General features: G+C 41.1%; 3 protein-coding genes across 6 annotated transcripts in view; 1 reads left to right on the top strand and 2 right to left on the bottom strand.

Moving 5' to 3' along the window:
- The first annotated feature begins 1,329 nt into the window (after positions 1-1,329).
- Positions 1,330-7,058, top strand: LOC119486883 (zinc finger protein 135-like). Its single transcript, XM_037767374.1, has 2 exons — positions 1,330-1,611; positions 5,068-7,058. Exons 1-2 carry the CDS (start codon positions 1,419-1,421, stop codon positions 6,261-6,263), a joined length of 1,389 nt encoding a protein of 462 aa, XP_037623302.1. The 5' UTR covers positions 1,330-1,418; the 3' UTR covers positions 6,264-7,058.
- A 2,335-nt stretch (positions 7,059-9,393) lies between these two features.
- On the bottom strand, positions 9,394-15,802 carry LOC119486882 (zinc finger protein 771-like). Of its 2 annotated transcripts, none has more exons than XM_037767372.1 (4): positions 15,552-15,802; positions 15,247-15,463; positions 13,669-14,052; positions 9,394-12,033 (listed from the first exon to the last, which is right to left on the bottom strand). In XM_037767372.1, exons 2-4 carry the CDS (start codon positions 15,428-15,430, stop codon positions 10,997-10,999), a joined length of 1,605 nt encoding a protein of 534 aa, XP_037623300.1. In that variant the 5' UTR covers positions 15,431-15,463; positions 15,552-15,802; the 3' UTR covers positions 9,394-10,996. The 2 variants fall into 2 exon arrangements, with proteins under 2 accessions (XP_037623300.1, XP_037623301.1); XM_037767373.1 differs by having other exon boundaries at positions 15,265-15,463.
- A 4,484-nt stretch (positions 15,803-20,286) lies between these two features.
- LOC119486706 (anoctamin-1-like) overlaps positions 20,287-23,039 on the bottom strand; it is a 47,225-nt gene continuing 44,472 nt past the window's right edge. For 2 of the 3 annotated variants that reach the window (XM_037767015.1, XM_037767016.1), the window contains one exon: positions 20,287-21,533. In XM_037767015.1, coding sequence (XP_037622943.1) covers positions 21,273-21,533 — 261 coding nt within the window. In that variant the 3' untranslated portion in view covers positions 20,287-21,272. The remainder of the gene's footprint in view (positions 21,534-23,039) is intronic. The other variant, XM_037767018.1, reaches the window with a different exon arrangement.

Below are 23,039 nucleotides of genomic sequence, written 5' to 3'. Positions count from 1 at the left end.
CATCTGGTTCTTTTTTGTTGGTCCAGTAGTCATTCGGATAGATGAAGGATGCATCAGGTCATTCTCAGTCTGAATTTTAAGGTTCAGTCTGTTACTCAGTTTCATAGTTTTATGTCCCTGTCGGCTGCAGGCTGTGCAGTCTTTTAATACACAGCCACAGAGACAAATAAAATCAGAATAATCAAACTAAATAGTGTGTCTCTTTTCTAATGGTAAATTCCATCACAATCAATTCAGTTCATGCCCATTCTGTGTGGGAACCCTGATCACCCAGAGTTACTGGTGCAGCAGCAACAATGAGAACTCTTGCCTTTTTTTCCCACCTGCAATTACAGTTAGAGTGTTGGAATGAAAGAGCAACTTGGAGTTATCAAATCCCATTTCCCTGCTGTGGTGGATTGGAACTTTACCCCTTCTCCACTCATACACCCTTTTAGTGAACATTTACAAAAAAGTACGGATTATGATTTGGGCACATGGTCAGCAGGTTGGTGACTACACACAATGGGTGCAGTATATGCTGCACTCTAACCCATGATGGTCTGATCCCATGACACAGGTTGAGTGACAGCCCCCTCATTTGCATAATTAAGCAGAAATGCATAAAGAAATGTACAAAGAAAAGAATACAGAAATAAATAAGGGGTGAAATGCAAAGGTAAAATCAGAGTGCATAAATAAATAAATGCAAAAATTACATTAATACATACATCTAAAAATAAATTAAAGTAAATAAAGAATAAATGCAAAAATAAATAAATGATAAATGTAAAAATTAATGAATAAAAAATAAATAAAAAAAATAAATACATTTAAAAATTATTAAAAATAAATAAGTAATAAAAGGGAGAATTAATCAGAAAAAATAAATAAATAAGGGAATTAATACAAAGATAAATAAATAAAAAGGCAAATTTTAAATTAGATTATAAATATCAATTTATGTCACATTTTATTAATTAATTATTTAATGGCTACATATCTTTTTAATATAGTTCTTGCTCCATTTAATGACATATTTATTTATTTATTTATCGAGCCATTTCTTTATTTATTTTTTTAATTTATTTTGGCAGGTTCCGTCCTCCATATCAGTAGGCCATAGGCTCAATCACCAGCGTGTTACCTCCTCCAGTGACAGATGGTGATTTAACAGACATTTATTTACATGAAAATCTTCGAGATTATTACTTTAAATAAATCCCATCATGATTTATTGTTTAATATTTGTTTTTAGACATAATCACATCAGATAAACTAAACAGGCCAGATTTTACCGCGCATGCGTAATACCCCCAAAGATATGACGCGTTGCTGACGTGTGAACCAACCCCCTCTCCGTAGGCCTTGCTCAGAACACGGAAGAGTTTTAGCTCCGTAGATATCGTGCCGCCGGGTGTCCATATATCGATATAAACATGTCTAAAGTCGACATGTTGAGAGTGGCGGTGAATGAACATCTAACCGCGGCTGCTGAACAGATATTTGGACTGTTTGAACGAACCATCGCAGACTATGAGGAGGAACTGTGTCGGTCACAGCGGGAGAACCAGCGACACCGGAAACTACTGGACGCCGTGCTGCAGCCTGAAGTTCAGCTACACAGAGCAGGTCAGTTAACAGTAAACCTCGTCTAGCTACACGTTGTTGTATTCCTGTGCCATTTGTTCATATGGAAAACCAAAAGTCAAAGCTGGTGGTTTTCATGGACGTCAGTGTACTTCAGTGTTTCCTCTCCAGACCGACATGACCGTCTCAAGAGGCTCAGTCAGGTCAGCTCGAGAGCACATCCTGGTATCATATGACGGCCTAATAAGGAAGCCAACCATGTCATGTTAACTTGTCAGGAAGGGCTGATGGCTCATGGTGTCAGATCGGCGATCTTCATACATATTTCAGTTTTCCAGACTGGTCTGTGCAGCAGTTAAAGAGTGTCCCCTCTGTGTCCCCTCTGTGTCCCCTCTGTCCAGGACTGAATTGTCCTCCCTGATCACACACTGTTGTGAAGCAGCTTCCTCTTTTATGTCAGCCACAAAAACAAGATTTCTGAGTAGAGCGATTGTAGGACACACACACTCCCACAGAGTCTGAAACTAACCTTTTTCACAGTGGCAGGCAGGTTTTTATTTTGTCTGCCACTCAGAAATTGTAACTGCCACTTTTGAAAAGAAATGAAAGGATAACATTTTAGATCTGATGTCATTCAATGTTCGATATATATATTAAATTAAAGGGACTGTTTGTAAGAATCATTAATGCTTGTTAACAGCGACACCTGTGGCCGTGAAGTCAACGAAAGTCAGCGTCCTGTTGCTGGCGCTCGTGCTCGCTCTACATAGACGTGAACGAGCATCACTCAAAACAGTGGGGCGACACACGTCAGCTAAAACCACAATATCTCTCTATATTTCAGCTGCTTGGCAGTAATGGCAGCTGACCAGACGAAGGTCTCTCCATGAATCACTGCTGATCCTAGTGTTGGCTTTTCCTGCTTCAGCCTCCCGACCGCGGCCGGAGGGAACAGGGGCGACACCGGAGTTTAGGTCGGAGACGATAACGTTTCTCTCTGCAGAGCCCCGTCACTTCACAAGACACGGGAAACCTCTGTTGGTCTGGAGGAGCTGCAGCAGTTATTTCTGCACAAACTTCCACTGTACATTCACTAGATATTCTCAGAGCTAAACTAATTCTTCTGCAGTGTGTAGTGTGCGCGCATGCACGTGAGTTGGAGCAAAATAGCAAGAACAAGCACGGTGTGTGACTGAAGGCAAGCAGGCAGAGGAGCAGAGGAGCAGAGGAGCAGAGACTCTGGCCCTGGAGACCAAAGAAACGGTCTCCCCCAGGTCCTCCGACCGCGGCCAACACTGTTTTGCAAGACGGGCTTCACTAGAAAGAACTTTGCGATTTTGGTGCTTCCGTGTAGTTTGTGTTGGAGTCTGAGTCTGAACAGCGTAACCACACACAAGCGCGCATTGGACACCGACCCGGATTGATTTATACGTGTAAGAAGTTACAAACAGTTCCTTTTAAAGGGACTGTTTGTAACTTTTTAAGCGTATAAATGTACCGGGTCAGGACACATGCGCGCGCTCGCATGTGCGCGCTCGCATGTGGCCGGAGCCTCTCCTCCTCTGCCTGCTTTCCTTCACTCAGACAGGGCGCGCGTTCTCGCGTACTCGCTCCACCTCTAGACATGAACGCGCTCTCACTACACACTGCAGAAGAGTTAGTTTAGCTCTGAGAATATCTAGTGAATGTACAGTGGACGTTTGTTCAGAAATAACTGCTGCAGCTCCTCTAGACCAACAGAGGTTTTCCGTGTCTTGTGAAGTGACGGGGCTCTGCAGCGAGAAACTTTATCGTCTCGTTACCGACCGGGTGACGGTGTGCGGAGGGAGACGAGTTTCTCGCTGCAGAGCCCCGCTGCCTGAGCCTGCGCTGAGGCAAAAACAGTATCAGCAGTGATTCATGGAGAGACCTTCGTCTAGTCAGCTAACATTACTGCCAAGAAGGTGAAATATAGAGTGATATTGTGTCTGTCTATTTAGAGCGAGCAAGCGCGAGCCCGACGCTGGGTTTATTCAAGTTTCTCGCAAAAAAATATATTTTAGAAGATTACATTTGAACACATCATGATAACGTAATTTACCTTCACCCTGTAGTCATTTTTACTGAGCAGTGCTTGAACGCCTCATAATTATAACTTAATGGCACCTCCGTTAACGTAAGTAGCTCTGTTATTTAACCAAGCAGGACTGTGCTGCCCACCGGCTGCTAACAGGTAACGTTACTAACTCTCCTCCTGCTGATTTCAACACAGGTTTGTTGTTCACAATGAAGCATTATCAGAGGAAACATAGGGTGCGCCCCTCTGCTTTTTTTCCTCTCCGCTGTGTCTCTAGTCCCAAACAAACGGAAACATGATACAGCGTTCGTATGCGTCATTGTGCATGTGTAACTGTCGTAAAGCATAGAAGAGGAATCAATAGATGGAGGCATGAGATGCCAAGGAATCGGACAACTAGGAACCGATTCTCGACGGGAACCGATTCTCTATTCCCATCACTAGCGTTTTCCCTGTCTGTCAAAGTGCCAGATGGTCTGACGATTTCACCCACCACTGCCAACAATTCACCTGCATGTGGCAGGTGCTAATTTCAGACACTGCCCTCCCATAACAAATTTCTACGCAGTGACAGACTGGTCGTGTATAAACAGGCCCAAAATTCGCACTTAGTATGTAATATTTTAATAATATTTGTATACAGGCAGAATAGCCTGATGAAGTCTCCTCTCTCCCCACCTGAAGCTAACCAGAGTTCTGACGCCTGATCGCCTCCAGAACACTGATCCAACCACTGAATACCTTTATGTGTTAACTTCAATGCATATTTCTATGTCGGCTGAGCTTTTTAGTTCAACCCCACAATTGCCTGAAAACAGGCCCCAAAAGCCACAGTGTAGTTAGAACACTGAATCCATTCAGTCTGCCTACAACTGAAACTATTGCAAAAAACTGAAGTCTAGATAAGTCGGTTTCCATCACTGATCATTTGACTATTTGAAAGACACATTGGCGCTGTGAGAAGCTGTGCTCTCCCTACACTGTCTGTCATCCTCTATTTCAGCCCACCAACACACACACACACACACACTGGAAGCAGCGTAGGTCGTTAGCTCGCTTTTAATAAGCTTAAAACGGTTTCTGAGTTATTGCCTCTTTCACTTGGTTTTGCATTTTGTCATACAAAAAGAAAACAAGAAAGCAAGACAAAACAATGATGTCATTTCTCACATTCCTTTACCTGTGCAACCTTCTCTCTATCTCTCTCTCTCTCTCTCTCTCTCAAGGTTAGAGAAAGAATGTGGTCATGGTAAATAGTAAATATACTGTAAATATACATTTCCAGTCCGAGATGACGTCACCATACTGTAAGTCAGGCTGTAGTGTCCCCTCTTCTCACACACTTTACTTCATTTTTTGCTGTACTTGGTGTGCTTGAGTTGTGTTGAACATATAATCAAATTTTTCCGAATGTGTCTGCATTAATTTGTTTGTTATTTCAGTGTTATCTGCAGATGTTAAGCAGGACCCAGAGCCACCACACATTAAAGAGGAAGAGCAGCAACTCCAGAGCAGTCAGGAGGGAGAGCAGCTTCAAGGACCTGTCCCTGTGAAGAGTGAAGATTCACAGCTTCATCAAGGACGAGAAGAGAACACAGAGGCAGAACCTCCAGCCGGCAGCTCAGCTCAAAAGATGGAAATAGAGAGTGATGGAGAGGACTGTGGAGGATCAGAACCAACCAGGAGCTTAGATCCAGATAGTGATTTACAACCAGCTAATGATGATGAGACTCCAGACTCTTCTGAACAAGCTGACACTGTGTTATTAAAGAAGACCCAGGCAGGTTCGTCTGTCAGTCAACCAGCTACGGATGACAGGACTTCAGACTCCTGTGAGACTGAGACTGAAAACAGTGACGATGAGTGGAAGGAGACAAGGAAACCTCAGTCAGATTTCAAAACACTGACAAACAATGGCGCTCCTGAAGGTGATAAAGAATGCAACACTGGCAAGAAGTCTTTGAGCTGCTCTGAGTGTGGTAAAATATTTGCACCCAAGGACTGTGTGCCGAGCCAAAGAAAAAATCCTCCCGGAGAGAAACCATTCGTTTGCTCAGTTTGTGTTCAAAGATCCACAGAGAGTGTATGTTTAATCACATGTAAGAGAACTCATTCAGGGGAAAAAAACTTCAGATGTTCAGTCTGTAAGAAACAATTTAACTATAAGTGTGATGCTGTGAGACATATCAGAATTCACACTGGGGAGAAACCCTTTGGCTGCTCAGTTTGTGGTAAAAGATTTAGGCAGAGCACAAGTTTGTGCTCACACATGAGAAGCCACACAGGAGAGAAGCCATACGGCTGCTCACTCTGCGCTAAACGCTTCACCCGGAGTGGAGGTCTGCACAGACACATGAGAATTCATACAGGAGAAAAGCCTTACAGCTGCTCAGTGTGCAACGGGAGTTTTAGTCTGAGTCAGTCATTATTAAAACACATGAAGACCCATACAGGAGAGAAACCATTCAGCTGCTCAGTTTGTGATAAAAAATTTATACAAAAAGGACATCTGACACAACACATGACACTCCACACGGGGAAGAAGTCATTCAGTTGTGGTGTTTGTGGTAAAAGATTCACGAGGCAGTCACGTGTGAACAACCATAAGTGTGTTGCTGAGGGCAGCAGCAGTAAATGAAACTACAGAACTGACACTGTGACCGTTCCCACTTTCAATGTCTTACTAAGCATCCCAGATGGATTAAGTGGTTGAGGTATACGAACAACATAAATGACAGAACATTTTTGTATCACGTCAAAACTTCAGTCCATCACTATGCTTTATTGGCATGAATGTAACAAGGACAATTGGCCTCATTCACAAACAAAGTGTCCGTACGAATGTTTTACACAAAATCCGGGATTCATCAATATTTTCTTACCTGAATTTGTTCTTATTCTGCGAACAAATTTAGAGCTGCCTCAGACCATGCGTACTGTACGAACAAATGATGAAGGACTGGCCGGCTGTCTTCATGTAAACACACACCTTTTAACTAAATGCATCTCATATTTAAACCACATTCATTAAAAAAAGACTTGAATAGAAAACAATAATAACACTGTTATTTTACTAATGCATTGGCCAAATGAAATTGATGCCCTTTCATCCTCATCAATTATTGTCATAGTTAGAATATATTATATATTCTAATATACTGTACATGTATATATTTATATTTATATTTCAAAGCTTCTATTTAAGTTTTCAAATGAAGTATGAAAAAATAAGTTACCTCTGAGTGAAAGTCCTTGCTGGATGACATCACTTTCACCCTCATTTCTTGGACATATCCCACTTATGGATGCCCACTCATTCACTCACTCACTCATCTTCAACCGCTTATCTGGGGTCGGGTCGCAGGGGCAACAGCTCCAGCTGCGGACCCCAAACTTCCCTTTCCCGGGCCACATTAACCAGCTCTGACTGGGGGATCCCGAGGCGTTACCAGGCCAGTGTGGAGATATAATCTCTCCACCTAGTCCTGGGTCTTCCCCGTGGTCTCCTCCCAGCTGGTCGTGCCTCGAACACCCTATCTCTAAGGGAGACGCCAGCCACCCTCCTGAGGAAACTCATTTCGGCCGCTTGTATCCGCGATGTAGTTCTTTCGGTCATAGTAATAATTTACCGATGCTTGTCCAGTAATTGCAGGCTGACAGATCAGGTGGTCCTCTTCCTCCTCCACCTGTTTCCTTCTTTTTCTTCTGTTGTGTTATTCTTTTTTCGCATCATCTTTATTATCCAGTTGTTTCTTTTTTTACCTGAGCCACAGTCCGTATATCAGGGAGCACAACATTCACCGCTTCAGTTATTGCAACCTGAGGCTGTTAAAATCATCGTCATTCTCAACAACTTCACTGCTTTCTTCATGATAAACCTCCAGGCAAACGTATTTCCTATCTATCTATCTATCTATCTATCTATCTATCTATCTATCTATCTATCTATCTATCTATCTATCTATCTATCTATCTATCTATCTATACTGTATATGGATGCACTAAAGAAAAGGTCTAAAAGTGCTGTATGGGAGTATTACACTCAACCAACACCAGGGATGGAAGTCTGCAAAACATGCAAAGTAGATATTAGCAAGGGAAGAGCAATGGTTCTTTTTTTTTAAGATAACGTTGAATGTTCTCTTTTGCAGCATTTAATTAAACATATACTTTAAGGCATTTAAACAAAGTTTTGTGTTGGAGTTTGTGTTATTCTACATTTTGACATTAGGATTTTAATTTTATTGCAAATGCATATTGGTTATCGGTCTCTTTGATTACTAACAATCAGTATTGACCCTGAAAAAAACACATCGGTTGACCCTTAGTGGAAACTGCTTGCCTATTTGCGACGTGATGTCTTCAGACACAATCTATAGGTTAGCTAATGTAACAATACAAATATTCATGTTGGTATATCTATCACTTTGTACACGTCTTCAAAATAAGCTAACCAGAGAATATGGCATTGTTGTTCTTTACATGTTGTCAGTCCACCACTGTGCCTCTTCACTCAACGCATTCATGAGCGTTTTTTTCTTTGTTTTTTTTTGGAAATCATTTATTGTGTCAGTAACACAGCTGCCCCTGTCGTGGCAAAAAGTGATCATCCGCCAAAAGCTTGTCCATGGTAATAGCAAAGGTATGTCTTTGTGAAACTTTAATGTTTCTTGTAACCGAATAATCACAATTTTGGCCAAACAAGTGTTTCCAGTTTAGTAATCAGGCATGGCATTCACGCGATATAGGCAACACTATTGTTTCTGATAATATGTGGTTGTGGTTATGTTACGATTCAATTTGATTTTGAATCTTGGGGTTAGGATTTGATAAAAAATCGATTCTCGATTAAAAATGATTCTTGTTTCAAAGTAGATTCTAGAGGGGTGCTAATTTCAGGATCTACTTTAGTCGCTGTGCACTAAAAAAGGCGGTGTGGCAAATTATGGCATGAAAGCAGAGTAAAGATTATGGAGTTTTAATTCTTTTACACACAGTGACATCACGCTACCCTGCCGCCGTCTGCTACAATGCTTAATATTTGCAGCTCCGCCTCCAGTGTTTGTACCTCCAACAACAATGGCAGACACCCCAAATGCCCGTATGTGTGTGAAAGTATATTTGAAAAAGTAATAATGTAAACACGCAGATGCAAAATGTAACTATTCTTCATTCTAAACTTGCACAAATAAACACTTTCTACTAAAAAGTTTTTAGTATTTCTCAATTGTCAGTGACTTCAAGAATAACAAGTTCAACTTATACAGAAATAAAAATGCTGCCTGTTACATACATAAATTTGGTTGCTGCCTTTTTATTTCTTAGAAACTTGCCAAAGAATTGTGACCTTGGGAGGAAACCGAGAGAGGGCAATGAAAAACAGGAGTCTCCGTGGGAAATCGGGAGGGTTGGCAAGTATGGAAATGAGGAGTTATCTATACGATACCTCCTCCTCTTATAAGGTGACAGCTGGCTGGAGGGAGATCACCTGAAAGTTTCCTTCCTGCTCTTGGCTATATTGTAAGTCATTTCCAGTAAACAGGCCTATCACAGAATATTAAATGTGTGTGTTTGTTTACATGACGTAGCGTAACGCTTGCTGTTAGGACACGGGTTGCGGTCAAAAAATGACGTCCTAATGTCTTTTCCTAACCACTTTTCCTTGACCTCGATGGTAAATGTCATGAGGTCAAGGAAAGATGAGAAGGAGAATTCACAAGGACTTAAGAGAATTATTAAGAGAATCCAACTTCACTTACACTATAGGCTCTGTAATTATTATTTTTTATTTGTTTTAATGCTTTCTTTATTGAATTCATGCTCATTAACAAAGGTACAGATACATAGACAGTTGAACAAGAAAAAAAAAGACAAAAAGAAGACAGAACAAAAATAATTCCATATACATTTCATAATGCCAGGGTTTGTGTTTAATTTATATACATATTATAATCATTTAATAATCATTTTTTTGTTTTTAATAAAGGTTATGATGGTGCTATACTGTTTAAATTCATTAATAAAATGCAGGAAAGTTGGCTTGGTTCCTGACTATTTATTCTTATGGAAATTTTCCAAAAATAATAAATAATTGTATTATATACAGCATATTATATGCAATCTTATTTTGTCTAAAATATATCATTACATCAAACATTCATTTCAACACTAATCTTAAGTTTCGTTTGTAGAAAGTTGGCTACATCCACCCAGAACATTCTTGTATGTATACAAGGAAAGAATAGATGATAAATTAAACATTTTCATGAAGTCAGTTGTTGGTACCATTTATGCACGCCGTTTTTTCAGCAATAGTCATTGAATGTAATTCTGTAATTTCTTCTCGACAAAGTATTTTTTGTTATTAGTGCGGTATCATTTCCACGCTGGATTCAATTTGCCTAAACTTGCATGCAGGATTGACAGGAAATCATGCAGCAAGTAACTCAGCGTTACCATCAACTTACTGTAAAGTGTTCACTCCCCTACAACCATGTCATTTTTTGAGAGCTGATCCATTTTAAATATTGCAGGGAGTAAGGGAACAAGGAGCAACCATAGTGAGCTGCGGGCGACAGTCTGGACACCTCCAACTCCTTTCACCATGTCCTCTGCTGTGAGTATAACTACACACAGCAGCACAAGTGTACAAAATGAAATCACGGTTGCAATTTATATTGACTGACTCCTTTATTAAAATGCCAGTTTGTTTGGCTGCACAGTGAACAGATACACCAGCTGCTCTTCATTAGGAGCTGCTCAGGGAGTGTTTGCTGTTGTATTATACCGCACTACTACCACAATGTTTTTGTTCACTCACTAATTTCAATAATTGAAATTAAAAAAATAAATAAAATAGCCCAACAGAAATGGGAATGATTATGCCCGTTTAGCCACTGGAAAACATTTCAATTTGTGCAGGAAATGTTGAGTTTCATTAACGGTACTTTAGTAGCACTTGGGGGAAAAAATGCAAAGAATAAGTAACTGGAAATGATTGCCAAACAAAAACAGTTTCTTTGCTAAGAAGACGAGGTAAGAGCAGCAGTGATGAGTATGACATTACTCTGTTGTTGTACGAATGGATTTAGTGCTGTGGAAATGTACATTATACTGAATTATCAAGACAACTGGTAAACATGGAAGGCCTCTTACTAAACTATGATATAGTACACTTATAAAACAGGGAAATTCAAAGGCCCGTCTCTAATATAAGCTGTTGAATAAAGGCCTAGTTCTCTCTGCAGTTGAGCTAATAAAGGCCCTGGGCACTATTTGAAAATGATGCGTAATCTACATTAACACAAGCTGTGAGCAGCATTCGTGTTTGGCTGCATCCCTAATCCCAGCATTGACTGGAATGGTTTCTCCTCATGAATGATGGGCTAAAGTTACACTGCTCTCACCAGAGCACTTGTGGTTTTTGACCTGAGACTGAAAATTAAATCTTCTTCCACAAACGCTGCAACTGAAAGGCTTCTCTCCAGTGTGGACCCTCATGTGCTTCTTCAGATTTCCTGTGTCAATGTACCGTTTTCCACAGAGTGAGCAGCTAAATGGTTTCTCTCCTGTATGAATTCTTGTGTGTACAACTAGTGCCCCACTGTGGGTAAATTTCTTTGTACAAACTGGACAGCCGAACGGTTTTTCCCCTGTATGAATTCTTTCATGTCTGCGCAGGTTTTCATTCTGGCTGAATATTTTACCACATATGGAGCAACTGAATGGTTTCTCACCAGTGTGGACTCTGATGTGTCTCTTCAAATCTGTCTTTTCACTAAAGTTTTTTTCACAGAAGACACAACCGAATGGTTTCTCCCCTGTGTGAAATCTTAAGTGTCTCTCTAAATCACATTTGTGACTAAAACCTTTTCCACAAATTGAACAACTAAATGGTTTCCCTCCTGGGTCAACGCTCATGTTGTCCATGCTATTAACCGGTTTACCAGCGCAGAGTTCCTCCACTGGAGTTACTAACCCTGAGAGAGTTTGACTCATCTCTTGTGAATAATCATCACTGTTTTCAGTGTCATGATCAGAAGAATGTGTCTTTTCATTACTTTCTTGCTGTGAATCACGAGCTGGACAAAAGATCCTGTCTGGTGCTGATCCTCCACAGTCCTTTCCATCAGCTCCTGTCTCCATCTGTATATCAGCTTGTATTTGATGAAGCTGCGAGGACTGAGCTTTCTCTTCATCTTCACTCTTCACAGAGACAGCAGTGAATGGGAACTTGGTGATATCATCTTCCGCCCGTCCTTGAAGCTGCTCTCCCTTCTCACGGCTCCAGAGTTCCTCCTGTTCCTCTTTAATGTGTTGGGGCTCTGGGTCCTTCTGGTCCAGACTGGTCCTCCACTCCTGCTGCTCAGACGATACCTCTTCTTTAATCGCCAACAGCTGTGGATCATCTAACAGGAAGGACAAGAACAGACTTAACTGATATTGATCAGGCCAATACAGTGTATTATTCAGGAGACGCTACCCTGCTAACGTCTTTCGACATTATTAGACTTTAATATAACTTTCCCCTTCAGTAAAATATATGTCACACAGAAAATGCCATATATTTAATGAGTGAAGCGACTGTTCAGACTAAAATCTAGTAACTACATTGATATTGAGACGAGATGAGTTCGGATCGGTCGCATTCAGCTCAGGAAATTGTTTGGTGTTTTTGGGCTGCTGCACTAAAGGAAAATATATTTTCAAGCATGGACAAGGGCTTTGTTCTTCATATGTGGATGACTGAATTAGCTTGATTTGATTGTTGATGAATTCACAAAGGTCTGTATTCAATCTAGAATAGAATTTGTGATAATCTGGACAAAAAATATAGGGTATACAGTATGTTTCTTGATTGTTAAATTCATGGAACCAGAGACAATGGTAATTATGACATTCTCAAAGATAAGGACAGACTGGAGCAAGAGTTCAGAAACAAGCTTTCAATAAAGTGAAAACCCTAACCGGTTGTGAACTGAAACAAAACCATCCATCCATCCATTTTCTTCCGCTTATCCAGGGCCGGGTCGCGGGGGCAGCGGGCTAAGCAAGGAATTCCAGTCGTCTCTCTAGAGCCAGTTCTTGTATGAGTAGCGTAGGTAATTTGCAGCAGAGCCAGTGTGTAGAGTGTGTGTGTGTATGTGGGAAGTGAGTGGTGAAGCAAGAGAGAGAGAGCGGCGGTGACAGGAGCGAGTAACGTTATCGACTCTGGCCCAAGCAGGAAAAGTTAACAGAGTTTGGTTTGTCAGTTCTGGGCTACCGTAGAAACATGGCGGTGCAACATGGCGGGCTCTGTGGAGAGAGGACCCGCACCCTATGTAGATATAAATGATTCATTCCATGGTAACGAAAACACAACGATTCTTATTATCAGGTGATTATACACTAATGAAAACATACGTATTAATTAGGGTTGTCAATCTTTTAAAATATTTAATCAAAGCAATTAATCGCAAATGAATCACACATTTTTTATTTGTTCAAAATGTACCTTAAAGGGAGATGTTTTTTCAAGTATTTAATACTCTTATCAACATGGGAGTGGACAAATATGCTTGCTTTGCAAATGTATGTTTATATTTATTATTGGAAATAAATGAACAACACAAAACAATGGCAAATATAGTCCAGAAACCCTCACAGGTACTGCATTTAGCATAAAAAATGTGCTCAAATCATAACATGGCAAACTGCAGCCCAACAGGCAACAACAGCTGTCAGTGTGTCAGTGTGCTGACTTGACTATGACTTGCCCCAAACTGCATGTGATTATCATAAAGTGGGCATGTCTGTAAAGGGGAGACTCGTGGGTACCCATAGAACCCATTTTCATTCACATATCTGGAGGTCAGAGGTCAAGGGACCCCTTTGAAAAGGGCCTTGCCTGTTTTTCCTTGCCAAAAAAACGAATTTTCTTTAACACGTTATTTAACTTTGACAGCCCTGTTATTAATATCATATTCTATTTCTGCCAAAAGATCCTCCTAATTGTTACACACTGGTCGTTTAATAGATTACTTTCTGAAAAACCTTCTACGTACCTGCTGTGTTAACCCGGCCATCAAGCTTTACAGCCTCTTCCAGCAGCTTCTGTAGACCTTCGATCTCTCTGTCATACTCTGCTAACGTTGTTTCAAACAACCCAAATATCTCTTCAACGGCTGCAGTTAGTCGCTGCTTCACTAACACTCTCAGCCTCCTGGCTGGTTGTGATCCTCCACAGTCCTCATCAGCTTTTATCTGTTCATCAGCTTGTATTTGATGAAGCTGTGAGGACGACTGAGCTTTCTCTTCCTCATCTTCACTTTTCACCAAAACAGCAGTGAATGTGAGCTTGGTGATATCATCTTCCTCCAGTCCTTGAAGCTGCTCTCCCTCCTGACTGCTCCAGAGTTCCTCCTGTTCCTCTTTAATGTGTGGGGGCTCTGGAGAGAGAAAAAAAAAAGAGACCACAATAAAGTGAATTATAATACAGAATCAACAAATTCCACAAGTGCGATTTCCGCCGAGAAACTTTTAGCCGTATGTCGTAAGACACATGTACTGAGGTTAGCACAACAAGCGGATTGGTGTACACCGGAGCTAGAAGACCTGCCTACGGGTTCCCGGTCAGCTACAACAGCAACGGAGAGAGAGTTGTGTATAAGACGAGGGAGGAGTGATGCCATTGCTCCACCGTTGTAAGGGATGTTAATTTAAACACATCCAACGTGCTAACGCACATTCAAGATCCAGATGTGCCGATCATGAATAATGAAAATAGTTTACCAAAGTCGCCAGTGGGCAAAACGTTACCTCAGTCCCCAGCAGAGGATTTTGTCTTTGACACTTTCACTACTGTCTGTTCAAAATAAATAAAAAGAAACGGATCCTTGTGCATTTTTCCCCGCTGTAACGAACGTGCACCAAACCGTGACTCCGAAACCGAGGTATGAACCGCACCGTGACTTTTGTGTACCATTACACCCCTAGTTGGGAGATATGATGATACCCCAGTAGTAATGAGGGTAAGATGGTGGAGATTTGTCAAAGCTCTCCATAACCACAGCCCACTACCACAAATCAACAATGTGCTATATGCATATAATGCACATGCACATTACACAATGATCTGATATATGATCTGACACTATACCTGGCAAGCACAATTGCCGTCTTCCCACCCATCAGTACACAATCTGGACAAAATAACTTTTTTGAATCATATTTGCTCCAATCTCGCCTACTTCAGCTTTAATGAGGGTCAGTTATCGGTTCAATTTTGTTTTCAAAATTAGCATCCCAAATAAGTACCTCATATAAACACACTTCAAAAACACCTGAGCTATCCCTTTAAACATGCCCAAATACAACCACAAGAATAAAACTAAATTGATAAAGAAACAGAAATGACATGAGACTCAGCATAGTGACCTGAAAACACAATTTATAGAGATGAGGATCAACCAGTAGGAATTGTGAAATAATGCTTCTACCGAGGCAGCATACTCCTAATATCTCTAATCCCCAAGCTGCATTCACTCACTGCAGACTGCTTCATGATATTGTACGATTGTATTGTATTTAATTCATTGGATCAGCCAAAACACACATTAGTAACAGTAATAATGTTTACAGACCTGCTCTGAGTGAATCACCTGAAGCCTCCAGTAGTTTGTGTTGTCGGTGTTTCTCCTCTTCTGAATAACACCAGTCTGTGATCTCTCCTCTGCTTCTTTCAATCAGATCCAGGATCTCCTCAGCAGCCGCACTTTGTCTCCGGTTCACCAGTTCTCTCAACATCTGGACTTTAGACATCTTCATATAGTGACAGAAACTTTAAGTTTCTCTTCCACGCTGTACACACAGAGACATATGATGGTACCTTACTGTTAGGGAACGTTATCTACGTTAACATATAATTATGGTAAAGTGAGCATGTCACCTCATATCCAGTGATATCCTGCGTTACTCGTCTTATGTTGACACAATGAGTCCCATGTTCAGTTAGCGGGCTGAGCTAGCTAACGTCAACATGTTAGCAGACTACCAGGCGACATAATAGAGAAAGACATTTAAAAAAGGTCCATTCAGGCAGGTTTATCCAACACACGTATAGCATGCTGTAGAGTTGACAAGGGAAGGCTCGGCAGACACAACTTTAATGCTGCTGCTGCTGCTATATCAAACGCACCGGAAAAACTGGATAGGCGTAATCCGGAAGTATTTTATTCACACCCTTCAAAATAAAAGTCTTTCAAAACCGACACTCTGGACGCAGCAGAAGTGCATTGCTGCCCTCTGCAGATCAAATGTATGGTTCAGGTATTCAACCGGCTTGACCAGTGTGATGGAGAAAAAGGATTGTTCAGTGGTGGTAAGTAGCTTAAGTACATTCAGTCAAGTACTCATCATAGTAGTACACTCTGCATAACAGACGGAAATGTATTTTTACCCCACATGTATTCATTTATTTGACAACTACACTTTGCAGATTTCACATTCAAAGTATATGATCGGTTCATAGAATATGATGCATCATTATATCCAGAAATATAGGCCATAAATAGTAGCTGCACCAGCAAAAAGCCTGGAATTAAATATTTGTTTTCATCCGAAATTAAAATAATTTATGTTATCAGTATTATAAGTAATATATATGTATACTGTATATCGATATAATGTTTATTTATTATTGGAAATCAATTAACAATACAAAACAATGACAAATATTGTCCAGAAACCCTCACAGGCACTGCATTTAGCATAAAAAATATGCTCAAATCATAACATGGCAAACTGCAGCCCAACAGGCAACAACAGCTTTCAGTGTGTCAGTGTGCCTGTAAAGGGGTTGACTCGTGGGTACCCATAGAACCCATTTTTATTCACATATCTTGAGGTCAGAGGTCAAGAGAACCCTTTGAAAATGGCCATGACAGTTTTTCCCCGCCAAAATTTTGCGCAAATTTGTAGCGTTATTTAGTGTTCTTCCCATCATGCGAGCATGACATGGTTGGTAGCGATGGATTCCTGAGGTTTCTACTTTCATATGATACTAGTACCTTCCCTCTCGCTCTAAAACTGAACCTGTTACAGCCTCTGAAAAAAGTAATGTCGGCCAAGGGTGCCCTCAAAGAACGGAAGAGGTTAACTGCATTCAATCATCACTCACAAAATAATTCTGGGTTGTGTAGATAAATTCAACTTCCTTCAGCGTCTTAGACAAGTCATTTACACTGTGTGTAGCATTAATCTAAGCTATAGAGTCCCAGATAAATAATATCCAACAGTGACAGAAAAACAGTTTATGGGGGCTGAGGGTCGTCTTGAAAATACATTTTTAAGGATCGGTGGGAAAGATGACACATTTATGGGCTTTGAAATGGTTCTGTTGAATAAACTTTCTCCCACAAACAGCAAAACCAAATGGTTTCTCTCCTACGTGCAGTCTTATGTGTCTTTTAAGATGTCCTTTGTCATTGAAACATTTCCCACAGACCCAACAACTAAATGGTTTCTATGCTGAGTGGCGTTTCTCGTGTCTTCTCAGATATGCTTGATGACCAAACTTTTTTCCACACTGCAAGCAGCTGAAGGGTTTCTCCGCTATGTGACTCTTGGTGCGGATGATCCATACTCCTCTCCTGTGAAAACATTTGTTACACACTGAGCAGCAGTAGGGTTTCTCTCCTGTGTGGGTTCTTTTGTGTTCAATCAGTGATTGACACTGTGTAAATTCTTTTTTACACATTGAACAGCTGAAAGGTTTACCCTCTACATGAACTTTCATGTGTTCTGAATTGCTGTAACGTTACTACGACGGGAGAAAGCTCATTCCGGTATGCCGTAACGTTACATTTTGAAGGGAAGACGTCTGCTAGTCTACCGGGGGGCAGCCACTCCTCCTCCCCTGTGGTCACAACAACAAGCGGCTGTGGTAACTAACGTTCCTTTGAACTTGAATTGGACATATCTGCAATATTGTATTGACTTTTAGCGTTACGTTACGTTTCTTTTAGCGTTACGTTCTACCTGTTCAGGAATCACTAAGGTAAAAGTGTCTGGCGGCAGCCATCAAGAGGGACTCACGTAACAACCAAAACAGACCCCGGCCCCCAAGTCAAATCATACTTATGTCAAATCTCATACCTCATATGATAATAGTATCTGGTGGTTGGACTCTGCTGGGGTCTAGTATAGTCAACAAGAATTACAAACAATGTGAAATCTACATTGATTACAACAGTTGACTACAATCTTGTGACCGGCTGCCAAAGCGGTTTTGCCCCCTGAATGCACACACACCCAATAATGTTTCTATACAAGAAACCCGTCTATAAATTCTCTATTTTCCAGGTGTGCGAGAGAGCTTAAAAGCTTCATTATTATTAGGGAATCATACTTGCCTGAGTAAAGATGCTATGTATTAATATATATATATATATATATATATATATAAATATTACTCAGAGAATACATGGAAACTCAGAATTTCCTTCCTCCTCCTCTCCAAATTTTATTAAGCAGGAGAGACTGCATCATTGCTTCACTCACGGTACAAGATGATGTATTGTCATTAAAATTCAAAATAGTTAGAAACATTTCTGGAGAGTAAAGCAAGTCTTTTCTTTTTCAATGTTAGCTAAAAATGCCAAGCTACAGTGGCATGCAAACCATATAATATCAAGAATAGAGAACTAATACAGAGTTACACTTATTAGAAAACTATAGCAAATGAAGCAACGCTTGCAATAATGAGACATTTTTCTATCATCCATTACAGGAAAAAGTGCATATGCGCTGCACACATCACTCTGCATAGCTACAGGCACTCTTTACACCGTGCCTGTACTCTTCATGCTTCTGTTTCCCTGCTGGGACACTACCAGCATGTATTTATGACATTTGCAGTGAACATTTGTGTGGAGCCAAATATGTAGCAAAATCATTTTGTTGTGAAACTGCTTCTGCTTTCTGGACTTGTGCTCAAATTTATGAATGTGTCCACAACTCTGTAATGAGTACTCAGGTTTTAGAATATGTAGACACATTTCTATAGATGTTTGTATACTGTATGTATGTAAGATTCAGAAAATATGTACTCATATACTCAATGTAAAATTATTAATAAGTGAAACATTGAAGTATTTAGCCCTGATGAGCTGGAAAAACAGAGGAGTCTTTTGTTCCCCCTGAAGTACGTCTACAATTGGCTGTCTTTTAACATGCAACTTTTGTTACTCTCCTATCGTGTGTGAGATCTGTAAATGTGCAGAAGGACGTGCAGTGTCATAGTTGGTGCAATTTGGACACACTGTTCAATATTAATAAACTTTGAATAAACAAGCGATGGCGCTCTGTGAAGCAGCGGGGGCGGGACTTCAGGGCTCTGCCAACTGAGTCGAACATGTTGTCTGCAGCGGGCCTTTACAGGCCGTGGCTTCATTGACTGCAGTTCACTTTTGCTGCTGATATAATGTTACAACCAAACTCTTCTTCACTTCCCTGGGGTCATTTTAACATACTGTAAACGTCTCTTAAAGTGGCAGTAGGCAGTATATTTGTGGCATCATCGAGCAAAAATTTCATAATAACCTTTCAGCATGTTGTAATTCAAGTGTTCTGAGAGAAAACTAGACTTCTGCTCCTTCTAATTGCTCTGTTTTCAGGCTTTAGAAAATGTAGCCCATGATGGGAGACTTTGACCAATCACAGGTCATTTCATTGAGAGAGCGTTCCTATTGGCTGTGCTCCCGTCATGTAACTTGGCGTTCCTTCACCAAATTTCACAATGGCGGCGGCGTCACAAACTTTCTCATTTTACTGCTAAACCGTGCACTACAAGATGATTCTAAAAACATTTGAGGCAAGAAATAGGCATTAACGTAACATAATATTGATTCATATTTGCCATTCCAAATCAACTCTTACTGCTTGTTTCCCTCCGGTATATGAAATCTTGCAGATGCCGTTAGGAGCACCGGAGGACAATTCTCTTTGCCTATCTATGTGGAGTTTTGGAGCCCAGCGTAGAGTGCATGGTGCACAGGTGGGAGGAGAGGAGCAAACTGGTGGGAGGTTCGTTCATATGAGACAGCACAAACTGAGTTCCTGCTATTTGTGGAATTGTATCTTAGACATTGCGCAAATGTGGCAGCGCAGAGCAAGTTGTTGGTATTGTACTGAAAATTGGGTCTCAGACATTGCGCTATTTCTGGCGCAAAGTCACTCTGATGCAGCAGGCCAGATACAGTGCCAGCCATCTAAAACTGCCACTCCCAACCGAAGGCTCTCTAGCTGGCAGCCGGCTGGGATACAGTTTCAAGCCATTTTCCAGCCACACAAACTAAACACTGATCCACCATTCCATCAAATGGGAATAAGTTCCCCAAAATTTGAGTCTGAAACCGACAGGTTAATGGGTGTTGAGGGGCTGGGGCACGGGAATGTTTTTGCACCACCCCCCAATTCCCAATAAAAATAAGTACAAGATTATACAGTTTGTGGCCTAAAGGAAATGTGGTTACAGATATGCAACTGTCCCGGGGTAGATGGGTCAAACAAACACAGGACTTTCACTCAGGAGGCCGCTGTTCATGTTGCATTTTTGAGTATGTTACGCCCTGCTGGGGAGAGGGACATCTGGAATACCCTGCTAAGCCTGCTGCCCCCCCCGGATAATTGGTAGACAATGAATGGATGGATCAATGGAAGTACGTTACACAAAGTACTTATGCCACTTCAAGTTTCGTATCTTACGTAATTAATACTTATTTTAACCCAAACCACAATCTTTTACTAAACCTAACCAAGTAGTTTTGTGGCCTAAACCTAAGTGACACCAAGGGATACCCAGTGTGTTAAAAAGTGACACGAAGGGGTCCTGATCAAGCGTCCGTATGCTACGAGTTAGGAACGAGAACGGGTTGACACGACACATAAGAGCAGCAATGCTTCAAACCTGTTCCGTTTCAAATAGCTGCCTCTTGCAAGATTAATACACACTTGCAGCTCCAAAATGTGTCTTACCTTCAAGGAAAAGTTCAGAAACAGAAAACATTTTCTGCATTTATTTAGTGGCACCTTTGCAAGAGCTCATTTACATCTGTATTCTTAGTATTCCCCAGTAAATTGAGACATTTTAGTGACGCAAATAATGAGAGTAATTCGCGGCCCCCTTGCACTTTTCACTCATTAATAAAAATCCATTTACATTGAGTTTTTTGAGCGCACATTTTCAGATTCTTGTACAAATGCATAAATCTTTTGCACATTTAGAGATTTACGTACACTTTACAAATCTGAGCATGCCTTATTCTTACATATTCTCAAATCCGTGTGCGAATTTACAGATTTGTGTACACATTCACAAATGCTGCACACGCGAAGCTAAAAACACATTTACAGATTCCCGTAATCTTAATACGCACGTATGAATTGAGATACAGGTTCACAACTCTTCACGCACATTGCAACATATTTGGCCCCATACATTCACCTTTGCTCTCCTCACACCTCATCAGCCAGCTGCTCTCCCAATTGTTGGAATGTTCTGAACAAGGACAAAAACACATATTTTAGGTTGGCCTGAGCTAGTAGGCTGCTAGCAAGACTTGCTCACAAAGAACTACTCCACTGAACTAAGAATTCATTGTTACGGGCATTAGAGGCTTTTAGTGCTGTTGGTGTGCAGTCCCGAGCGTGGCTGAGCCATTGTGATGTTGTTGTTGTTGTTGTTGCTCCTGCTGCAGTTCTCCTTACCCCCTGTAGAGGCTCTGCTCTCAGATCTACGGATCTTGCCTTGCTCTTCTTTCATGAAAAGGTCTACCAATAGAATCTTCTCCTTGTGGATCTGGAGGCTGATGTCTTTAGGGATGTCTGGAATCAGCCAGTCCACAATGTCGCTCATCAGCATCACGACATTCTGGTAGAGATAAATGGAAGGGAATCATGTCATTTTTCTTTGTTTTCTCTAATTAAAGGGACTGTTTGTAACTTTTTAACCGTATAAATGTACCGGGTCGGGACACATGCGCGCTCGCATATGCGTGTTCGCGTGTGGCCGCTGTCTCTCCTCTGCCTGCTTGCCTTCACTAACACAGCGCGCGCGTTCTCGCATCCTCGCTCCACCTCTAGTCGTGAACGTGCGCTCACCCCACACTGCAGAAGAGTTAGTAGCTCTGAGAATATCTAGTGAATGTGCAGTGGACGTTTGTGCAGAAATAAATGCTGCAGCTCCTCCAGACCAACAGAGGTTTCCCGTGTCTTGTGAAATGACAGGGCTCCGCAGCGAGAAACCTTATTGTCTCTGACCGGGTGCCGGTGTCTCCCCTGCGGGCGCATTTGGGAGGCTGGGGCACCCGGTCGGGGAGGCGATAACGTGTCTCGCTGCGGAGCTCTGGCACCGACGCTGAGGCAGGAAAAGCCAACTCTAGGATCAGCATTGATTCATGGAGAGACCTTTGTTTGGTCAGCTAACATTACTGCCAAGCAGCTGAAATATAGAGTGATATTGTGGTTTTAGCTGACGTGTGTCGCCTCACTGTTTTGAGCGACGCTCGTTCAGGTATATTTAGAGCGAGCAAGTGAGAGCCTGACGCTGACTTTCGTTGACTTAACGGCCACAGGTGTCGCTGTTAACAAGCAATTCTGAAAGTTACAAATAGTCCCTTTAAGCGTTGACAGCAGGAACAGCCTTTCGTTTAACTGTTGCTTCACAAGCCAACATTTAGTCTGTTTTATTGAACTCTGGTACGGTTCGTTTGGGTAGTTGTGAATGCATTAATTGTACTATGGTGTAATTCAGTGATCCTATCCTATAAACCACAATCCTAACCAACAATATAGCATTGTAAATATATGATTATATATTTAAACGTTCAACATAACCCAAGTAAAGAACGATCAAGTTGGATTTGTGTTTCTGCACCTCAGCAGTAGAAATTTGTCCCAAACCACACGTAAATCTTTTCTTTTCATTGCTGCTGCTTTCATACTATTGCTGAAATCAATACAATGTGTCTACCCTAACAGAAATTTGCCTTTGACTACTCCTTGGAAAATAAATATCTCCTTGCCCGTGTTGAACAAATCCAAACAGACTTTGCCTCTTTGAGTTTAGCGGGGTTAAGACCGGGGGTGTCCTCGCTCCTCACTCCTCGGGTGACCCAGAAATTAAACAGGGCATATGTATAAAACTTTATTTTATCTATTTATTTTATTTGTAAGGGACCATGTACAGTATTAATCATGAATGTTACTATTTGATGTATTGTTCCAGAGTTAGCTTAAAGCCAATTTCCATCTGCAGTCCCTTGTCAGGTCACAATTAAAACATATGCACACTTTTAAAAAATGGTTTTATGAGTGATACTAAACTATATATATATATATATATATATATATATATATATGTACTTTGTATTTGTTG

This window comes from Sebastes umbrosus, chromosome 4, assembly GCF_015220745.1.
Source record: "Sebastes umbrosus isolate fSebUmb1 chromosome 4, fSebUmb1.pri, whole genome shotgun sequence".
Classification (NCBI taxonomy): domain Eukaryota; kingdom Metazoa; phylum Chordata; class Actinopteri; order Perciformes; family Sebastidae; genus Sebastes; species Sebastes umbrosus.
Note: the sequence above shows the minus strand (reverse complement) of the source record. Positions and strands in the feature narration are given on the sequence as shown.